General features: G+C 43.5%; 1 protein-coding gene and 1 long non-coding RNA gene across 2 annotated transcripts in view; both read left to right on the forward strand.

Annotated features, from left to right (window-relative positions):
• The window catches only part of LOC112916849 (uncharacterized), a 45,984-nt gene that overhangs the window by 15,940 nt on the left and 7,551 nt on the right, over positions 1–22,493 (forward strand). The window contains exons 7-12 of the mRNA XM_072718826.1: positions 8,636–8,720; positions 9,885–10,011; positions 11,917–12,030; positions 13,280–14,335; positions 20,846–21,142; positions 21,935–22,023. Of these exons, the coding sequence (XP_072574927.1) occupies positions 8,636–8,720; positions 9,885–10,011; positions 11,917–12,030; positions 13,280–14,335; positions 20,846–21,142; positions 21,935–22,023 (1,768 nt within the window). The remainder of the gene's footprint in view (positions 1–8,635; positions 8,721–9,884; positions 10,012–11,916; positions 12,031–13,279; positions 14,336–20,845; positions 21,143–21,934; positions 22,024–22,493) is intronic.
• Positions 4,287–7,969, forward strand: LOC140600001 (uncharacterized). Its single transcript, XR_012003142.1, has 2 exons — positions 4,287–4,454; positions 6,841–7,969. It is a non-coding gene; the product is annotated as an uncharacterized lncRNA (long non-coding RNA).

The raw sequence follows: 22,493 nt of genomic DNA on the forward strand, positions 1-22,493 counted from the left end.
TCGATCCCAGGTCTCCAGGATCAGGCCCTGGGCTGAAGGCGGTGCTAAACCACTGAGCCACCGGGCTGCCCGTGACAGTCATTTCCTAATTGGAATTCTTCCCTCTTCATTATTGAACAGGGGTATGCTAAGCTACGGTGCCATAATAAGTAACCCCCCAACTGAAGATTCATGTCTCCCATAAAATCTGATGTGAGTCAATCTATCGTACTCCATCCTTATCATTTAGAACATGTTGCCTCTAAGGTTATCATGAAAGAGAAAGCTAGAAGATATTTTAGGATATTTTTAAGGGCCATCATGTCTGTCCACATCTCACAAACCAGAACCCAGCACCAGAGGCTAGGAAAGCAAACAAGCAATATTTGGTTAACATCAACAACTCTGTCACAAATTACATTTTGCACATTACTAACATTTTGCACATTACTGTTAGACCAGTCTTTCTAAATAATCCCTTCCTGCTCATCATTGCCTTACCCAAGACCTAAAATAGCTCCCTATTTAATGAAAGCTTCTCTGAATATTTCAGGTCTGCCTTGCTGTGATTCCACCTCATTGAACTTTTAAGTTCTGACCTTCAAACCTCTTCTATACCCTGGGCTCAGCCCTATGTTTTTATTTTATTAAAGGTCAAGCACTAGGCAGCTTTGACTCTAGGCATCTGCATTCCCTACCCAGTTGCTTGAGGTGAAGCCTGGAAGAGGACTTGATTCTGAAAGGCTGTCTGGAACTTAGCTCACCCTGCATAAATCCCAGTGGACCAAGATGCATTTCTCCTGGGAGTTAAGAGTCAGATTCAAGGAGCTGGATTGCCAAACAGACCTCTCCCCAGCCTACTAACGACTTTTCTTAAAGCAGATGAGTGGCAGGGAAGACTTTTCACATGTGGACTCTTGAAGCAACTTGAGGAAAAACACTTCAGAAAGTGCAGAATCTATCAGAGTGGATAATATCTGGTCTTATTTAATAAGTTAAGTAGGAAATAAAAGGGACTATGACAAACTTTTGACTGGTGATTCTGAGAGTTCTGAATCTTTAATTTATTCCCTTTTTAAAGGTAAATTGAGGATCAAGTATTGCCCTAAGCTATTTTGCCATTGTCAGCACGAGGAGACTAGAACAAATTCAGAATACTGATGGACTTTGGAGCATGGTGATAAATGAAACAGAATGGGGACATAAATTCTATAGTTTCCCTTTGTTCCCTTTTTAAATTTGGTGATCTACAAAGCACTTTTTAAAAAAATTTAAAAAAATTTTTTAACTGTTTATTTATGATAGTCACAGAGAGAGAGAGAGAGAGAGAGAGGCAGAGACATAGGCAGAGGGAGAAGCAGGCTCCATGCACCGGGAGCCTGACGTGGGATTCGATCCCGGGTCTCCAGGATCGCGCCCTGGGCCAAAGGCAGGCGCTAAACCCCTGCGCCACCCAGGGATCCCCAAAGCACTTTTTTAAAATGTGAAGTACTGTTCCACCTCTTACTAAAAATTCTAAGGGAAGGGCCATTTTACATTTTAACTGGTATCTTTCAATAGGGCATATAGTACCAGAGAACTTCAATTTTGAGATTTTAGCTTCACCAAATGATCATTAGTAGTAGTATCAAATCTTGGAATCAGGAATTGGTCAAACTGGAAGTATGCCATATTTTTAAAATTGAAAATGAAACTGGTGGAATTAGTTTTAATATTTCATCCAATAAATGTTTGAATTTAATTCAAATATTTAAAATTTTCACTCCATGTTATTTAAACATGTAATCAATATTTAAATTATTGAAACATCCTTTTTAATTTTTTTAAATTTTATTTATTCATGAGAAACACACAGAGGCAGAGACATAGAGCAAGAAGCAGGCTCCCCGTGGGGAGCCCAATGTGGGACTCAATCCAGGACCCCAGGATCGAGACCAGCCAAAGGCAGATGCTCAACCACTGAGCCATCCAGGCACCCCCCTACATCCTTTTTAAAAAAACTAAATCTTCAACCACTTTGTATTTAGAGCACATCTCAAATTCAGACTAGCCACATTTCAAGTGCTCACCTGTGACCAGAGGCTACTGTATCAAACACAGATTTGGATAGCCATCAGGAGATTAGATACTAGAAGTTAACTATCTCTGATATTACAGAAAATCTAATGAAGTGAAGTCACTGTGGCTAGTTCTGTGCTTTGCCTTGTTTCTATTTTGGAAGATAGCTATAAAGTGCTCTTTGATATGTAGCCACTGATCTAGTTAACACATTCTTTTCTATACCCATTAAGTTGATCCACCAATAGCAGTGTAAATTTAACTTCACTGAACATACTAGCAATTTACTTTTATTGGTCTGCCACTGAGATATTTATTTTGTTTGCATTATACCATAATTTGATAAAGCAAGATTTAAATAATTAAAATACTGAAGTTACTCATTACACTAATGACAGTATCTGTTAAAAAGAGAAGGAGTAAAAGCCAAGATACAATATGTAATCAAGTTGGTCACTGCCTTGGGCAACTGAGGCTCAATCCCACTGGGACCTGGGGAGTCTTGTTGAATAAGCCTCAGAATTGTCTGCTTTGAAGTGGGGAGCATTTGTCTACTGGCTCCCATCCCCCATTGGTTAAGTGTTGCTGCATGAACACCAAGGGTTTCTGTAGTCATTCCCTGTGGCATAATCAAACACTAACACTAGGGAGGAAAGTGACAAGTATGGGGTACAACTGAAGCAAGGGCTTATCTGATTACGTTTGTGCAAAAGATGGCTGAGGTAAAATTTAGGCCAAGAGAATATAAGGTAGTGCACCCAAGGTGTTTGGTATGAGGGTAGAGAGTGAGTTCATTTGAAATTGAGCTTGAAATGCTTGTGAAATATCCAGACATACATATCTGAAATATCCAGAATGTTCTGTGGGCAGACTGAAGCTGAAGAGTGATCTCAGATATATGGATGGTATCTGAGACCATAGGAGTGGTGGGAAATAGCTTATGAAGGTGTGTGTAGGAAGAGACTAGGATATAGGATAGGTCCTTTTTTTTTTAAATTTTTTAAAATTTATTTATGATAGTCACAGAGAGAGAGAGAGAGAGAGAGGCAGAGACACAGGCGGAGGGAGAAGCAGGCTCCATGCACCCAGGGATCCCCTAGGATAGGTCCTTGAAGAACACTGAGATTTAACAGGAATGAAGAGAGGAAGAGCCCATAAAAGGAGAATGAATAGAAGACAGGGAGGTAAGAGAAACATTAGGTGAGAACAGGGTCAAAGGAAAGACTTTGAAGAAATAGAATAGGGATCCCTGGGTGGTGCAGCGGTTTGGCGCCTGCCTTTGGCCCGGGGCGTGATCCTGGAAACCCGGGATCGAATCCCACGTCGGGCTCCCGGTGCATGGAGCCTGCTTCTCCCTCTGCCTGTGCCTGTGTCTCTGCCTCTCTCTCTCTCTGCCCACAGTCACACACACACACACACACAAAAAGATGGCATCTACATTCTGATGGCCCAAGAACTGCCTCTCGCAAGGTGGTCCAAATATCCAACAAAAAAGCTCCCCCAGGAGAAACAGGTTGACCTCTATGCCGTCATCAAATTCCCCGTGACTATGGTGTCAGGCATGAAGAAATATTAACTGATATAATTGCAAAACCCAAGTGTAGCCCTTGTTTATTGTTATAATTGGAAAGGGCAGTAGAATGGACATTTTTTTTAAAAAGGCAAATTTGTATACCTAATCACGGGCAAATATGGTAAGTGAGGGAGAAGATGAGGTAGCAGATGCCTGAGGAGCACAGGCTGAACCAGATAGAAAGCTGCCTAAGAAGAGAGGGACCCGCAGTAGGGAGTCGGCCTAGGGCAGGTGAACAGGCCCAGGAGACAGCTTTGGTTCTTCACTCCTCTGCTTCCCTTCATTTAAAAAAATGAAAAAAAATTTCTTAATCAACTTATTCACGAGAGACACAGAGAGAGTAGCAGAGACACAGGCACAGGCAGAGGGAGAAGCAGGCTCCACGCAGGGACCCCGACGTGGGACTCAATCCCGGGTCTCCAGGATCACCCCCTGGGCCAAAGGCGGCGCTAAACCTCTGGGCCACCCGGGCTGCCCTCCCTTCATTTTCACTACAAATGTCTCCTAGCCCTTTTGCACTTGATCTTAGCCGAAAGGCCGAGAAGCGATCCCTACCACCTTTTGAGTGACGCATTCAAGAGCCGGATTGGTACCTCAGGGGGCGGGACCTCCGAGAAGGGGCTGGGCCTCAGGGTTTCCGCTGCGCCCGCGGCCTTCTGGGAGTCGTAGTTTCCGAGGGCACTTCGCGCAGGCGCTCTGTGGTCCTTGCGCCTTGTGGGGCCGCTGCGAGCCGGCTGGCACCCACGGTGAGGACCACGGGTCGGGCGTGGTGAGAGCGGCGGCCGAGGGAGGGAGGTGTTGAAGGCAGGGCAGACAAGGAAGGAGGGATGCGAGGCGCAGTGAGGTGAGGGTGGAATCGAAGTGGGGGTGTTTCGAACTATCCCTGGCTCCGCCCCGAACTATCCTTGACCTTGATCCGACCTCCTGCGGGGCAGGGATGGAGGCGCCCGCTGCATTCCCTGCGGGACTCCGGGTGATGACGTGGCTGCGAGGTGAAGTGAGATGTCGGTAGCCTGGTCCCGGAGCGTGAAATGACGTGCTCTGGGGTGCGCAGGGCCGCGCTCCGCAGGGCGTGTTCCCCGGCAGAATGGCGCATCTCCTCCCCTCTCCGTCCTTCCGAAGCCGTGCGGTCCTCCCCCTGCCTCCCCGGGCTAGGGGTTCAGTACACCAGGATTGAACTGACTCCGCTGAAACCTGCTGGTCCATCTTTCCCGGAAAGCACTCAGTGGCTCATTTCTCTGTTCCCTGGGCCAGGTCCAGGGGTTTCAACCTCTTCCACCAGGCTTGTTGGAGCCGCCCAGCGGCGCTCCCTCTTCTGAGTGCTGCTTTCCAACACCAACCAGACTTCGTGCAAAACTTGGTATTTCAATTAATCAGATATTTCTTGAGTACTATATGGAAGTAGCTTTCTTAGTTTGAAGAAAGCAAGATTTGATTCCCAAGATTTACCGCCTACTTGGAAGGATAAAGATACAAAGATACTTATATACTGGGTGATTGAATCAGAAATCTGAGAGTTCAAAGAAGATAAAGTCCCCGACTCTTTGTTTCATGATGTGGGTCCATTTGGTTGTAGATTGGAAAAGAGTTTCTAGGCTTGGCTGGAAACATCCTTAGCTTATTTTAATGACACTGGTGGGCATCTTAAGGTTAATATCCCCTTTTGGTTCTGAGTCATATAGGATGCCCTGTCTGCTCTATACTCCCAGGACTCCAAAGAGCACTTAAGAGGTGAGGTCTGGTAGCAGAACATGAACAATGAAACCTCAGGTGAGGAAGATGGAAGCTTGCCTTTGCTAACTGTCTTAGGTCTTCTTGGGTTGCAAATTACCAAAGCCCTGCACAAACTAGTAGGGGGATTCATTTTGAGGATACTTGGTTAGGTCACAGAGCCCCAAAGAAAAGACTACAGGTGTGTAAACTGGAACTGGGGACGGAACAAATTCAAGACTCTCTCTTAATCCCTTGCTTCTGCTTCTGTATGTATTTAAGTTTTATATTTCCCTGTCACTGGTGACTGGCCTTTTTGGCTCTCAGATTGTATGACAAAATGTGACTCTCGAGGTCTCCCAAGTTTTCATGCCCTCAGGTGGAGCCTCATGAGAAGAGGTGGACTTCTTTTTCTTGGTTCCACTTCTAAAATTTCATGGGAAGGACTAGTTGGTTCAGATGCCCATCAGTTTAGGCCAGGAAATAGAGTCAGTTATTATTGTATGGATGTGGGTAAAGCAATTTCCTTGAAAAGTGTGAAGTGTTGGCAGAGTTCAAGAGACAGAACAATAGCTGCAGCTTGTTGCCTGTCACTCACCTTGAAATATGACTACATATTCCTTCTCTAAGAACTACTCTCCTTTGTGCTCCTTGGAAATGGCTGAGTGGGCAAGAGGTGGAAACATGATCTAAGGTCATTGATCTCTCAATGGCTAGCAACCAATATGGTCTTGAGAATTCTAAGCAGGAGACACAGAAGCATTGGCCAGTTAATTGTGGGTGTGAGATCCATAAGCCCTGGAGGGCTGGGAGTTAAAGACCTCATTGAACCTTCTCTGTATAGAGGAGAATGTTCTAAAAACATTCTCTTGGGGGATGAAGAGATATAAGACCCATCTAGCCCTTGATGGCTTTAGAGAGCACTCTTTGTTCTAGCACCATTCTCCTTTGTGGTCACCTCCTAGCACATGTCAGATGGCCTGCATACATAGAAATTATAAGCATAATCTTGCTCTTGGCCATTCTAAATGTCCACTGTGGCACATCCAGGTTCTCTATGTAGAGATCTTAAGAGCAAGAGAGAAAGATGTGCAGGACCATCATTATCCTTCAGTATCCAGCAGAGTATACAAGTCTATTAATGAAAATAATAAAATCTAATTGGTAGTGGATCACAACCATAATTAGAATCCAGAAGATGGTGCCAAATGTGACTTATCCTACTGGATTGTGTGGATTGTATTACATAGATCAGCCTCAGACGAGCGCTGATAGGTCCCTTTACCCTCTTTCTTTTTCTACTCTTCTGCCCTCCCTAGTGGTACTGACTCCATCTTGCAACAGCCTTTGTAATAAAACCCTGACAGGATGCTGTTCTAGCATTCTCCGTTGGCAACCTTGGGGAGACCATTGTTCCTGGCTCCTCTCCTGGAAGGGTTTTTCAGACTTCTCTGAATAAAATTTCTGTTAGATGAAGGGATCTTTCTCATGAGAATATTATTACCTCTTATGTCTTCCAGGTACTGTTATATCACAGATTGTCTCCCTATCAGGCCCAGAGATGAGTACGACTAGAGACTCTTCATCCTATTCCAGATGTATAGTTACTCTGTGGAGTCTGCCTTCACTTTCTGATATTTGAGTGCTGACAGCTTTTTCCCCTTGTGTCCCACACCTGGACAAGCTGATAAGGAAGCCTGAATGCTCTCTTCCTGGGCATTGGCAAGAGATTCACATCACACAGACCCCTTCCTGTGGGCATGTGGGAATGCTCATTCTGGCCCTAACCACAATAAAAACCCAGTCTCCTTTCCTCACTCAAGCCATTTGGGACCTGCTTAAGGGGGCTTGCCCTGATCTCTCCAAGAGACCTCAGTTATGTAAGTAATAAACCCTTTCATACACTTGGTCTGTGTTTGTGTGTATGGCATCATCATTCTCAGTATTGGAACCAAAATTTGGGTGGGGCCTGTCTGCCTCTGCCGGTGACAATACCCTCTTGGACACCCTAGCTCTCTAGCTAATCCTTTATTTCCCATGGTCTTCTGTGATGCCAGCCAGTGCTGTAGGGGCAGTGGTCAATCAGGCCATCCTGGTTGATCCTGCTGCCCTTCTTCTCTTGCTAGAGAAGCAAATGTATTCAGACATGGACTCACCATTGAATAGCTAGGTGTCGTTCTGTGCATAGCCTCCTAGTTCTGTAGAAACAAAAAATGACTGACAGGGGTGCTTGGCTCAGTTGGAAGAATGTACAACTCTTGAGTGTAGGGTTGTGAGTTCAGGCCCCATATTGATGTGGAAATAAATAAATAAACTAAAAAATGGCTCTAACAACAACAACAACAACAAAATGAACCTAAATAAACTGGCTGGAATTTCTAGCATCTGGTGTCTGACTCCGTTTTTGGGTTGAATGAGATTCAGTCACTTTATTGAACCTGTACTTGGGACCTTTGGCAATCAGGAAGGAGTTAGGACAGGAAGCCAGTGTTCTTTAGATCCTGGTAGGGGCCACAAATGTCATGAGTCCTAGATGCTGTTTAATTATAGTATCCTTATAATGCCCCTTGTACCCTAAAAATAACACCTGAGCTGTCTTGAAAGTATTTCTCATCCTTAGAACTAAATAAAACTTGACTAATACAGTAATACAGTAACTTGCTTTTATTTTTTTATTCCTGCTCGTATAGTAGCCTCATAGTAGCCTTACAAAAAAAAGTTAGTATAAACAATCTCCTGGTTATCTTGAATTTGAAAGTCAAATTGAGTTATTTATTAAGTGGCTTATTTATGTCAAAATACTACGGAACACAATCCTTATAGATTTATTAAATGGGGTAAAAATCAACTTCATTGTAAACTATTTGATTTTTTATTAGGTTTCTGATGTGGGTTCTGTTCCCAGGAAGCTGCTAACTCAGGAACAGAGTTGTGGCAATATCCATAATTTCCATCCCCTGGGAAAGGGTGAATTTACTTCTAGACTTGCTTTGCTCTTTGTAGAGTATTGAGAGTGAGGGCTGTTTCATACCTAATTGATATGTAGAGATTTTTTTTAAAAGATTTTATTTATTTATTCATGAGAGACACACACACACAGAGAGAGAGAGGCAGAGACACAGGCAGAGGGAGAAACAGGCTCCATGCAGGGAGCCCAATGTGGGACTCGATCCCGGGACTCCAGGATCACGCCCTGGGCCAAAGGCAGGCACCAAACCGCAGAGCCACCCAGGGATCCCCCAATATGTAGAGATTTTTAGTCTGGGTCAGACAACTACAAAATGGGATTGGTCTCTTTTATGTTTCCTTCTCTAGCTTAGCCAACTCTGGCCTGGGCCTTTTCCAAGAGAACATAGAAGAGGAGAGAATGGCAGCTGTGCCCCTAACAGCCAGATGGCAGGTGAGTTGGCCTTCTCTTCAGTCCAGAGCTTCTTTGCCATCCTTGGAGATTGGTCCTGTTATGGTAGAAGTTGGGCTCTGTAGAGATGACTAGTACTTTTTCTATCTTCAGATTCTCTTCTTTCTCACCATACAACACAACTGTAGGGATCTTCTGAATGGCCCTTCATAAAGCCTTGGTGACCGGCCCCATCATGTGTTTTGTAATGATTGGGGAGCAGAGGATTGGGGCATCTATGCCCTTAGCAATGAGCTCAGGGAGTGCTTAGAGAACTTTCATGAGAATATAAAAATTCTGAATCATCTAGTCTGGTATATTCTATTCTTTTCAAAGAGATACCATATTTTTTATCTTTTTTCTCCAGTTTTAGTTCTTAAATGTATCTTCTGCTCCTCATATACTTATCAGAGATCTTTCCTTGACTTAAGGATCAGTTGTTCAGGCTGAGATCTCATGGATCTATGAATATTAGAGCAGGAAGGGAATTTAAAGATCATCTAATTATTTAATTTTATAATTAAAAAAAATTGAGGCTAATAACAGTATCCCTGAAGTTTAGAGGCTCTGCCATGGATACGATGACATGAGGTCATCACCAAGAGTTTCATGCCTCAGGTCACAGACCTATAGTTCTTTTTATTTTTATTTTTTTAAGATTTTGTTTATTTGAGAGAGAGAGGGAAAAAAAATTAATCACAAGCCGTGGGGAGGGCAGAGGGAGAGAAAGAAGCAGGCTCCAAGGTCTCCAGTCTCCAGTCTCCAGAGGGAGAGAAAGAAGCCTGACTTGGGCTCTAATCCCAGGACCCAGAGATCATGACCTGAGCCTAAGGCAGACTAACTGACTGAGCCACCCAGGTACCTCATCTTTTTTTTTTTTTTTTTTTAAATTAGTCTGCACACCCAGTGTGCAGCCCAACATGGGGCTTGAACTCATAATCCTGAGATCAAGACCTGAGATGAGATGAAGAGCCAGACACCTAACTGACTGAGCCACTCAGGTGCCCCTAGGACCTGTACCTCTTATGTAAAATATCCAGTGCCCTTACATCATTAAAACCATTTCTTTTCTATTCCATGTGTCTTCCGGTGCTGTATTCTTTTGTCTTCCTTGGTGAGACATAAAATAAGACATATAGATGAGTAAGAACATGTTTGTCTTTTCAGAAGTCTCTTAAATTTAAGGATGTGGCTGTGAAGTTTTCAAAGGATGAGTGGAAGCAACTGGTCCCTGCTCAGAGGGCTCTTTACAGGGAAGTGATGCTGGAGAACTATCAGGATTTTGTTTCTTTGGGTAAGCATGACTTTCTGCAGTTACTCAGAATCTGCCATTGTGTGTGTGTGTGTGTGTGTGTGTGTGTGTGTGTGTGTGTAAAGAAGATGGCCCTTCTTTTCTTATGGGGGCAGACTTGTACACCTTTGGATAGATCCCCAGGAAGGGTATGAATCGTTTGTGAGTTCATTTGCCTTTTATTGTTTGTATTTAACTAATGACTGTCAACACTCAGTAAATGGCCATTTTGATCTGGATAGAGTCTGTAGGATAAGTGAAGTTTGGTCTGAGACCCTAGCTTTAAGCAAAAATTTTTATTATATAAAATGGAAAATGCCCCTTTCCTGGGAATTGCCATAAGACAAAATTAGATAAATGTTTCTCTGTTTTTATCTAAAATTGTGAAACAAAAAAAAATAAATAAATAAAAATAAAAATAAAATTGTGAAACAATGGAAACAACACAGGCACTTGGTAATAGTTATCTAGGTAAATGAATCATTATATATCCATAATGGACTACAGTATAGTATGGGCCTTGACCATGAATGATATTTATAGAGTTAGAAAGATACTAATGATATATTATTAAATAATAAAAGCAGGATATGAAATGATTGGAACCTGAGTACATTTACAACGTATATCTGTATGCATAGAAAAAGTCTGGAAAACTACAAAGGAGACATTTTTTTTTTTAATTTTTTTTTTAATTTTTATTTATTTATGATAGTCACAGAGAGAGAGAGAGGCAGAGACACAGGCAGAGGGAGAAGCAGGCTCCATGCACCGGGAGCCCGACATGGGACTCGATCCTGGGTCTCCAGGATCGTGCCCTGGGCCAAAGGCAGGTGCCAAACCACTGCACCACCCAGGGATCCCCAAAGGAGACATTTTTAAAGACACAGTGATGAACATCAAATTTAGTATAATGGTTACCTCATGGGGGGGAAAGGGAGGGGATTAGGGAGGGGCTTCAATTTACTGTTAATGTTTATTTTTTAAGTCAGATGGTGGTTTGTAGATATTTGAGTCTTTATGCCTTTTGTATGTCTTAAACATTTAATAATGCATTTAAAAACTAAACATAGAAAATTTATGTTATTATATAAATTTATTTATATATGACATTTATAAATGACACTACTTTAGGGATGCCTGGGTAGCTCAGTGGTTGAGCACCTGCCTTTGGCTCAGGGTGTGAGGCCGGGGTTCTGGGATCAAGTACCACATTGGGCTCCCCATAGGAAGCCTTCTCCCTCTGCCTATGTCTCCGCCCCTTTCTCTGTGTCTCTCATGAATAAATAAATAAATATTTTTTAAAAATAAAAATAAATATCACTACTTTAAATCATTAAAAGTCAAAGGTATTATAATTTATCTTTTTAAAGATTTCTAAAAAATTATTAATGTTTTCAGTTTTAAATGTTTAATATTAACTGCATCTAAATTGAATAATATTTCTTAAACTGTTCCAGTTTGATTTATAGTTGCATCAAATTCAGTATAATTGCACAGAAGTATAATTAAGGGATACAAATCTATTATTATTTTTAAAAACCACAAAAGAAAATGGGGTAGCTTCTTTACCTTCGTCCCTTGAGATGCAGAACCTTCTCCATATTTCACTTCTCTAAGCTAAGAATTTTCCTTCAACTTACAAGAACACTAGTTCCATTTGAGGAGGTTCCTAGATCAGAGAAGAATTCATGAACTACTTCAATAGATCTAATTTGGATTTTCTAGAAAGTCAGTATTGACTTCCCTTCAGAGAAGGAGAATTAGCATCTTATGTTAGAAATGAGCATATGTTTTTTGGATACTTCCATCTTCCTCCCTAGAGAGAAAGGGGATTTTATTACACCCTGGGAGGGTTGTGAATTTCTATCCCAAACAGCCATTTCTCATTTTGTCCTTTGGGAGCAGGACTTCTAGTTCCTAAACCTGATGTGATTTTCCAGTTGAAGAGAGGTGAAGAGCCATGGAATTTTGATTTTCAGGAAGATGAAGAAAGAGAAGTCCCAGCAAACACTTTTCTAGGTATGTGTGAACTGGGCAGATGGGATTTTGCTGGACAGTTCACTTAGAGACCACACCTTGGGATGGTCATAGGCCTGTGGAGATGGTCACTGCCGTACTGGGCCTTGGTCTGGAGAACTTATGCCCAGATAGCCACGTGGCTTTCTTGTCACCTTTTTCAGGTTTTTGCTCAAATATGCTGTCTTCTCAGTCAGGCCTGCCCTGACAACCCTGTCTGTAAATTGAACTCTCTCCACCTCTTTCCTCCTCCCCAGCCCTGTGCTACCTAGCTCTCTTCTCAGGGCTGTCTTCCTAACATACTATATTTTTACTTCTTTATTTTGTTTAGTGTTTGTCCATACCTACCCTGATTAAAATGTAAACTCCATCAGAGGTTTTATGTTGTTTACTACTGGATCCCCAATGTTTAGAACAGTACCTGGTACATGGCACATTCTCAGGTATTTGTCAGATGAATGAACAGGTAGCAAGATCCTACCTGTTGGAGGTTTTCGTTGGGGGAAGTAAGACAGAGGGTTGAGAACCTTATTTGTATTTAACTCTGATAACACTTTTTAATCTTTCCTAGTTACCTTTTACCATATATCTCTTTCCTCTTCCTTTAAAAACCATTGTCATTTACAGTTTACTTTCTCAGGTCCTGGCAGGTCTTCCTATTTAAACTCTCTGCTGTTTAAACTCATTGACATGTAATAAACTGCCTAATCATTTCTTTGTGTATCTCCTGTTTTTCTGCATGTCTCCTTCCCTGAAATGCTCTTCTTTTGGCTGTTTGCATGGTTAACATATCTCTCAGAGCTCAGCTTAAATGACACTTCTAGATGGCCATTCTTGAGTTTTCACTCTAAAGAAGACCCCACTGCAACTTCCATTCACTGGACTTACCACCATCTATTATATTTTGTTTGTTTACTCTTTGTCTTCTGTCGTGTAGAATATAAGCATCAAGGGGGCAGGGACCATGTCTCTCTTGTTCAGTAGCGTCCCAGAGACTTCTACTGTGCCTAGCACTTTGTAGGCACCTAATAAACATCTAATAATGAATAACGAAAACTTGTTTAGTGGCCTAAGTGTGCACCTTCCACTTCTCTTCTCTGTTACTCTGCCATTTTTCTGTGATGTTTTTCTTTCGAGGGGTTACCAATAAACCAGGCAGGATCTTGTATTCATTCTATTCTTAACACAGATAATGTTCTCTTTTTTATTCACATTAAGACCCAGTTATATCTGTAATTTCTATTTGTTTTAGACCAGAATGCTAGACTTGAGAGCCAGAACTCAACTCAAAGGCAGGATGTTTCTAAAAAAGCAAAGTCACAAAAGACATTAACGGAAAAACTCAGAAAAGGTGGTCCTCTGGGTCCTGTACTTGGCCCAGAAAACCTCGAGGGCACCAGGAAAGAACATCTTTCAGGGAAGACTTTGAAGAAATCCTCCCCCAAGGAGAAGGACTCGCAAAGATCCACTCCTGCCAAGAAAACCAACAAGAAGGGGAAAAACTTTGAATGTACTGTATGTGGGAAGACCTTATATAACCACTTATCCCTCACTCGTCATCAAAGGACACACACTGGCGAGAAGCCCTATAACTGTCAAGAATGTGGGAAAGCCTTCAGCTATAGGAGTAGCCTTAAGAAACACCTGATGTCTCACACTGGGAAGAGTCCCTTTGAGTGCAATGAATGTGAGAAAACTTTCTATGATCGGCTGACCCTTACTGAACACCAGCGAACTCATACCGGAGAGAAGCCCTTTAAATGTCACGAATGTGGCAAGGCTTTCTTTGTCCGCTCATCTTTTACTCGCCATCAGAGAATTCATACTGGAGAAAGTCCTTACAAGTGTACAGAATGTGGGAAATCCTTTACCCAGAAAAGCATCCTCGCTCGTCACAAGCTCACTCACACTGGAGAGCGGCCTTATGAATGCAAGGGGTGTGGCAAAGCCCTGTTTGACCGCTCCTCCCTCATTCGCCACCGGAGAGCCCACACAGGAGAGACTCCTTTTGAATGTAATGAATGTGGGAAGGTTTTCTTTGACCGCTCATCCCTTAATCAGCATCAGAAAATTCATAATGGAGACAAGCCCTATAAATGCAATGAATGTGGGAAAGCTTTCCTTCAGAAGAGACCACTTACACAGCATCAGAGAGTACACACTGGGGAGAAGCCCTATGAATGCAGTGTGTGTGGGAAGGTGTTCAGTTGCAAGTCCTCTATCGTCCAACATCAGCGACGTTATGCCAGGCAGGCTTCAGAGTATCATAGAGGTGCTTCAGGCCAGCAAGGGACTCCCATAGAGACTTAAGATGCTTTTGCTCAAGATAATGAAGATTTTTGTTTGAGTACCTTCTAACTACTGCTTATTCTCATGCCTCCATTTGGTATTAGAGTCTCAATAAATAGTCTCAATGGACCATGCCATAGACTTCCCCTGGGATGCCTCATACTTAATATAATACTCTGAGGATCCCCAGATTGGTCAGAAGCTCTCCAATCAATATGTTTTGTAAGTGTTTGAAGGGGACCCTAAGATAAGCATCATGTATTTGTATTTATTTATTTATTTATTTATTTATTTATTTACTTATAATTATTTTTTTATTTCTAGATTGCACAATAAGAACAGGAACTATTTCGTATCTGTCCACTGTTGTGTCCCCCGTGTGGTGCCTGCCACTTATTACATATTTTCTCAATGAATGAATACCTGTCTAGTCATAAGAACTTGAGTCCCCAATCAAAAGCACTTTCTAGAACTAGAAACTTGAATAAGAAAATTAACATTAAGCTAATATGTATGTAGGACTCTAAATACCTTCACTATAATTGTGCTATTAGCTCTTAATCCACTCTTCTTGGACGTTTCTAGAGCCCTAGTTTGGGTATGCTCTGTTCTTCACTCAGGATCCTTAGTTTCCCTGAGCTTTGTCTCTTCTGCCCTCTAACCTGAACTTTGACCTCTAGTAGACTAACCTATTACCCTTGTTTTGAGGTTAGTGGTTGCGTTTTTGTGTTATATTTGTTGAATCTCATTAATAACTAAAATTCCTTATCCTGGCTCTGCCATTCCATCTATACCGTGAACACAACACCTTCCCTTTCTCATGTTTTCACATAAAACTGTTGAAGGGAAAAATATTCACACTGAAAGTTCAAAGTCCAAATGCAAGCCAGCTGTAGCCACGACAGCTGGGTAGGGTTCCAGGCTGAAGAAGTCAGCCACAGCGAAACCAGGAGATGGGGCTATATCTCAAAGAATATCTCAAAGCCAAAGTTAATACCATAGCTCATCCTTCGGTGCAAAAGCAGCAGACATGAGGATGTAACTGAGAGCCAGGCCACCACATCCTATTAGACATGATATCCTCCTTGCCAGAGCATCAGTATCTGTGAAACCAAAATGCATACTGTCCTATCTACAACTACACAGAGGAGATATAGATTGGCTTCCTCACACCTACATCTTGAGAATTCCTTCAGTAATAAAGCAGTAATTCCACAAAGCAGCCTAAAGAACATGAGTACCTAGATGAGGAGGAAGAAAGGTTCCTCACTTCTAGGTGTTTTTTTTTTTTTTTTTAAAGCACAGTTATTTTAATTTCTTGTACCATATTGGTATTATAATGGATGAAGGTAGAGAATTAGCGTGGCATACTCTTCTTTTATCTTGTTAATGGACAGGGATCTGGAACCTTGGGCAGGAAAAATGGAGTTAGAGTACAGACCTGTAGCAGAGACCACAAAAAAAATCAGTCCCTGTGATAATCAAAGATCTGACCCCTTGTATGATGCCCAGCCTATCGAACATGCCATAGGTATCATGTAAAGATGTAGCTTCCTTTCCATCACACATGCGTATAAAACCCGTGCAAAGTCTGCAGAAGAGGCAATTGACTATCCCAGGATCAGTAGTTCAACTTATTAAGCCAATTTAAAGAACCTCATGATTAAGTAACTTGCAAAAGCCAGTGTTGAGACTAAGCATTGACTAATGCTTACTGTGGCAGAAGCTATTAGTTGCCTAACTTGTAGTCATACTTCTTTTCTTTCTTAGTAAGAAATCCAAGTCTCTGAGTAACAGAGTACTCAACTATATTGCGCAGCCTCTCTTATAGTGAGGTATGGCTAGTCAGGCTAATGAAATACCGATATATCAAATGTCAAGCCAATAGTATGTTGATATATCAAATAGTAGGCAAATGATATGTTGGTACAATTGGAATTTGTTCAATAGGACTTTTGGAAAGTTGCCTTAAAAGGGAGGGCCAGGGCAGATCTGGTGGCTCAGCAGTTTAGCACCACCTTCAGTGCAGGGCGTGATCCTGGAGACCCGGGATCAAGTCCCACATCAGGCTCCCTGCATGGAGCCTGCTTCTCCCTCTCTCTACCTGTCTCTGCCTCTGTCTTTCACTTTCTCTCTCTGTGTCTCTCATGAATAAATAAAAAATCTTAAAAAGGGGGGGGGGCAGCTAAGAAACCTCCTTTTGCCTTTGCCCTTCCCTTTTCTACCTGGGATGTGGATTTAGTGGCTGGAATTCCAGCAGCCATTTTGTGACTTTGAGGATTTTTTTTTTTTTTTTTTTTTGTGGTGACTTTGAGGATCTAAGCCATGCCTGAAGAATAGGAAAGGAGAAAAATAGAAGACCTCTGATTCCTTGATGATCTTATGGAGATTCCACACCAGCTCTGGACTGCCTATTTCTGATCTTGCATGAGAGAATAAACCCTTATATATTTAATCACTGTATTCACAGCCAAATGAAATTCCTATTAGAGTTGATGGACAAAGAGAAGCAGAAGGAATTTATCTAATCAAGTTCCTCCTGTTTCAGGTTGCTTCATCCAGCCATTTAGGGAGGCCAAATCCCATAGCCCATTGTGTGACACTTCAGCAAGCCTGGAAGTGGTGCAAGGAACCAGAAACTTGAGCTGTGCAGTTGTTTGGCCTGTGGCAAGCAAGGGGGAGAGACTGCCCCTCCCAGGCAGTTAACTGCTCAGCTTTGATTGAAGATGGTGCAGTCAAATGTGAATGGGTTCATAGGTTCAGGCAGCTGAGGTGGAACAAAGCACTAAGGGTATGTGCAGAGGCCCAAAGGTAAAACATGACTTGACTAGGCATATACTCATGCCCAATTTATTGCCTTTGCTGTTTATTTCACTCCAAGTTTGATTGCCTGTCTCAAGTATGCCTTCCTTTCTCCCTATTTGAGACCTGTAGCACCTCTCTCTTCTGTTGAATCTCATGTCCTTGAGACCTCCATGTGTTTGCCATCCAAATCCTACCTTCACATTTTCAGTTTTGCTTTCTTCCATGATGACTAACAGATTCCTTGTTTATCTCTCCACCTATCAACTTCAGCCTCAAAGTAAATGGCCTTTCAAGGCACTGTAGCTTCTTTAGGAATGCAAAGACACTTTCCTTTTTTTTTTTTTTTTTTTAAGATTTTATTTATTTATTCATGAGAGACACACAGAGAGAGGGGCAGAGACACAGGCAGAGGGAGAAGCAGGTTCCATGCAGGGAGCCCAATGTGGGACTTGATTCTGGGACTCCTGGATCACGTCCTGGGCAGAAGGCAGGTGCTATACCGCTGAGTGACCCAGGCGTCCCTAAAGATGCTTTCTTGGTGGGATGTTGTGGCAAACACGAAGACAGACTAGAAGAAAACAGAAACCCTCACTAAATTTAGGAAAACCCTTAAGAGACAATGGGGACTCATTGGGGACCAGTGGATTTTTATCTTAAAGGGCTCCAACTCCACTCTACTGTGGAACACCAATTTATGTGCTGGTAGTGTTCAGGGCTACATTATTTCTAAAATAGAGCCTCTGTAAATAAACGTAGGGTTATGAAGGAAGTCCAAGTTTTCCAAAAGCACACAAATGAAAACCGAGAAAAGCAATTAGAGCAATATTAGTTTTAGGCGTTTACATCTTCTCTACAAGTATAGAGAAGAGTATACTCAATTATTGATCATCTAAGTAGCAGTAAATACTCTAGGATACTCCTCCCATAGAGCTTAATCTGTGATGTACATGTGTTGGAGACACCCAATAAGCAAAATTAATGATATGTTAGAGATAAGTGCTATGGAAAAAAATTAAGTGGTCAGCAAAGGCTTCACAAAGAAAGGCTTCGAGGAAGTCCAAGAGCAAGCCATGTGGATACCTGGAGGGTATCTACCCAGGATGTCTGGGTAGCCAGAGGAACAAGCACAGAGGCTCCATTTTGGAAGCATGCTTCTTTCTATTGAAAAATGACAGGCCAGTGTGGCTGCAGTAGAACAAATGAAGGGAAAGTGGTAGAAGATGAGATCAGAGAGTTTGTGTGTGTGTGGATAGTGTGAATAGGATGTACAGGGCAAGAGTAGGAGTGAGACCCATTAGCAGGCATTTGCAGTGATCCGGAAAGAGAGGTTGGGTGCTTAGACCAGGGAGGCAGCAGTAGAGGTGGTGAGACGTGGTCAGATTTTGCATATATTTTGAAAGTACAGCCAGCAGGATTTGTAGAGGAACTAGATGTGAGTTGCAAGATAAAGAGAAGAATGATGACTCCAAGGTGTTTGAGCAACCAGAAGGATGATCTGCCATTTACTGAAGTAGGGAAAACTGCAGGATAAAGAATTATGGCATTGGGGAAGGAAGGGCATCAAAATTTCAGTTTTAAACATCCAATATAGGAGATACTTATTAAACATCCAAGTAAAGAGGTTGAGGAGAGAGCTCAAGTTCAGAGAAGAAGCCCATGTTAGAGATACATATTTGGAGTTGATCACATTTGGATGCTATTTAGAACATCTAGACTGAACAATATTTTAAGAAGTGTTCACAGAAAAAGAAGAGTGGCCCAAGGATTGAAGCACAGGACATTCCAACATTTAGTTGATTCCCAATTGAACAGCTTCAGTATCCCTTGGGAACTTGTTAGAGATGGAAATTCTCAGGTCCCACCGCAGAATCCTAAATAAGGGTAGAATTCAACACTGTGTTTTAAGAAGCCTTCCAGGTGATTCTGATCATTGGTAGTTTGAGAATCACTAGGTTAGAAGCTGGGGAGAAGAGAGTAGAGGCTGGGAATGACCAGGAGGAAAAACAGTTTTTCCAGGAGGAGGGAGTAGTCAGTTTTATTAACTGCTGGTGATAGGTAAAGTGAGAGCAAGACAGAACTGACCATTGGTTTGATAACAAAAGAAGGAGGATTTCTGTGATGGGGTTGGTTAACAAAAGGAAGGTATTCCCACGTGTTCAGACAAGTCAACTAGTGGTGCCTTTGTTTTAAATTTATTTGAGAGAGAGACAGAGCATGAACAGGGGGAGGAGGCAGAGGGAGAAGAAGAAGCAGACTCCCTTCTGAGTGGGGAGCTTGATGTGGGGCTGGATCCCAGGAACTTGAAATCATGACCTGAGCCAAAGGCAGACTCTTAACCCACTGAGCCACCAGGCACACCTGGTGGTGCCTTTCATATGCAAGTTTTTCAAATAAACTACCTACTCCGTGGCTCTTGCTAATGGAGGGGAGGAGGTGGGGGGGGGGGAGGCTCCTCCCACCTGTCCTTTGAGCTGGTATGGCTGTGTTCTCTATTACATGCCCTCTCTCCTCTCAGCCCTAGCTAATCGGACCAAAAGCAGCCAACCTTATAAACCAGTTAGGAAATAAGTGTAACTATCTGTATAGCAGAAACCCAGTGTAATAGTAACTTATATAAAATAGAAGTTTACATCTCTCACATTAAAGTTCAAGCTCTGTTCCACCAAATTGTCAGGGGCTCAGTTCCTTCTACGATTTTGGTTTGTCATTCCTTGGTTGTTAACCTTACCCATGTAGTTCATGAAAAGTTGTGTTCTGGCCAGCATGGAGGAGCCTTCCTTGTCCCTTTTAAGAATCACTTTACTCTCATTTCTCTGGCCAGAGGTAGGGCTCATAAGAAATGTAAGCTTTACTCTAGGAAGGTTTAGGTCTACCTAAAAGTTGAAAATGCTATTAGAGAAAGGACAAATGGACATTGTGACTTATACCCAAACAGGGGCAGTTAGGCTAACTTGACTTTCTTTCTTGGGAATTTGAACTAGAGACAAAACTGGCTATTTTATTGAGGGAAGATTCTTGAGAACGTGCACCATCCTGAAGATACACCCAACCCCAGCTGGCAGCTCCTCGAACTTCTCTGGAGCCTTGGGAGACTTTCATGTTCCAGTCGCCTTGAGGTCAGCGGTACCAGTTATTAACTAATAACTTCTTGGGGACCTGTGTCTGGGTTGAGGTGATGTCCAGGACTGAGATTCCACTTTTCATTATTCTGAGATGCAGCCTGGAAAACTACTATAACCTCTGTCCCCGCCACAATGGAAGGCGCAGAAGGGAAGCGATGGGGGCGGGGTGAGCATCCTTTGGGATGCAGGCGCCTCCCCTCCGAGGGAGCACCGCAGGTAAGGAGGGCATCCTGGGTAGGTGGGGGGTGCCGCCCAGCCCCCGGCCCGTCAGCCTCAGGGCAGTGAATGTCCCAGGCGAGTCGGAGTTTAGCGCGGCCGCGTACATCTTCTGGGCCGGGCCCAGCGTCGGCATCGAGGAAGGGGCGGCCTTTCGAGCAACCAGCAAGGGGTGTTCTGAGGGGCTCAACGCTCTTGAAGACCCAGTAACCGGGCGGCGTCGCGGGATCGTCAGCCCCGGGTGGGGAGGGCCACCTGGCCAGCGTCCCGCGGAGTCCTCTGGGAAGCGGCGTCCGGTGACGTGAGCCGCGCCCCGCGGAGGGTTCTGGGAGCTGTAGTTCAGCCTCGAGTTCGGGCCGGCGCAACTTGGCCCGGCTGACTCCTAGGTACCTTTGTCGCCAGGCCGGCGCTTGCTGCGCGTCGTGCGGGAGGTCGAGCCCCGTGTCGAGGAGGGCTGGGCGCGGGTCCTTCCAAGTCTGAGCGGCCGGAAGAAGGGCGGCGGGAGGACCCCCGGGTGGCGCCAGGCTGCTCTACGAGGGTCGCGCGCGCGTTCCCGGGCCTCCCGCGTGCAGCCGAGCGGTGGACCCCCGGGGTTCCGCGCGCGTTCGCTGCACCCTTCTCGCGCCGCAGTCGTCACCCGCGCGGGCCGGGGGAGGGAGTCGCCATGGAGCCTGGGGGCAGAGGTGAGAATTTCGGAGGGATGCGGCCGCAGAACCTGCTGGAGAGAAAAAAAGGGGAAAGGCTGCCCTCTGGCTGGGGCAGGCTCTGGAAGGAGAAGCATCACGTCTCTGAGACGACAGCCCTTTCTAACTGGTTGGTCTCAGGTTGGGATTTTGAGGTACAGCCCTGCTGGTCTTTAGGATGATGTATGCCTCCCTTGCCCCCCAAAATCACCAAATCCAGCAATTAGGCTTTTGATAATGACTTCGTTTTGTCTGCACAGGAACCCCGTCACGTGGTGGAAGGAGATTGCTATACCCATTTGGCAGGTGGGGAAAGTGAGGATTCCAGAAGTCACAATTTGTTTAGAATTCTGGAGTTTTTCCCCTATAAGACCCATCGCTTTTCTAAGATTGGAGTATTGTATATGAAAAGCCGGTGTTCAAAAAGAATTTAACTAGTCTTCTTTCATCCTGTGAGCGTGGAATAGAACAAGAATGAATCATTACGTGAGGCACAGATGGACACACAGAGACACTTTGAATATTACTTTGACTCTCACTCAGATGAGAGATAGAAATATGTATTTATGTGCCCAGATTTTCGTAGCAGAGTCCTACTAGAGTTTAAGGGCAGAGGAGGATAGGAGGAATGGGAAGCAACGATCATACTTGTCTTGATTCAGGGATGTTGTGGGATTGTCCCCTGATTTCCTGTGTTGACTTTTCTTAGGTGACAAGTAGCTGCGTATGGCAGTTTCTGCAAGTTTACTGCAAGGCAAGAGTAATCATCATGGCTCCTGTCTCCACTTGTAGGGATACTTTCTGAGGACTCAGACCGTCTCTATGCTGGAAACCCAAAAGAAAATGGCATGACCACTGTGCTGCTGACCCCCACACCCCAGGTAAGTTTAATTTCTTCTTTGTTTCCTTTTTGTTCTCAGAACAGAAATTTGGTTTCTTCCATAGTTATGGAGTTGCTCAGCTCTGATTCCTAGACCACTGATAAAATGATGAGTGATGAACTGACAGTAAATGCTCCTTACAGAAATTTCCCTCCAATATTACTTTGGATTCACTTAGTGCTCAATTCACTCTTACTAGCTCTTCAGTGCTGTCATTGGTCTCATAGTCAGATGCAACATAATAAAAGCCAGTTTCCCTGCCTCACAGAATTTACTGAAGAAATAAGATAGAGATAAGGAGAATATTTAATCAGCAAGAAGATATATATATATAAAGATGCAGAAATAACTGGTACAGACAAGTCATAAAAGGCCTTGGAGGGCAGCCCCGGTGGCTCAGTGGTTTAGCACCACCTTCAGTCCAGGGCATAATCCTGGAGACTCGGGATCAAGTCCCATGTCAGGCTCCC

This window comes from Vulpes vulpes, chromosome 8, assembly GCF_048418805.1.
Source record: "Vulpes vulpes isolate BD-2025 chromosome 8, VulVul3, whole genome shotgun sequence".
NCBI lineage: Eukaryota > Metazoa > Chordata > Mammalia > Carnivora > Canidae > Vulpes > Vulpes vulpes.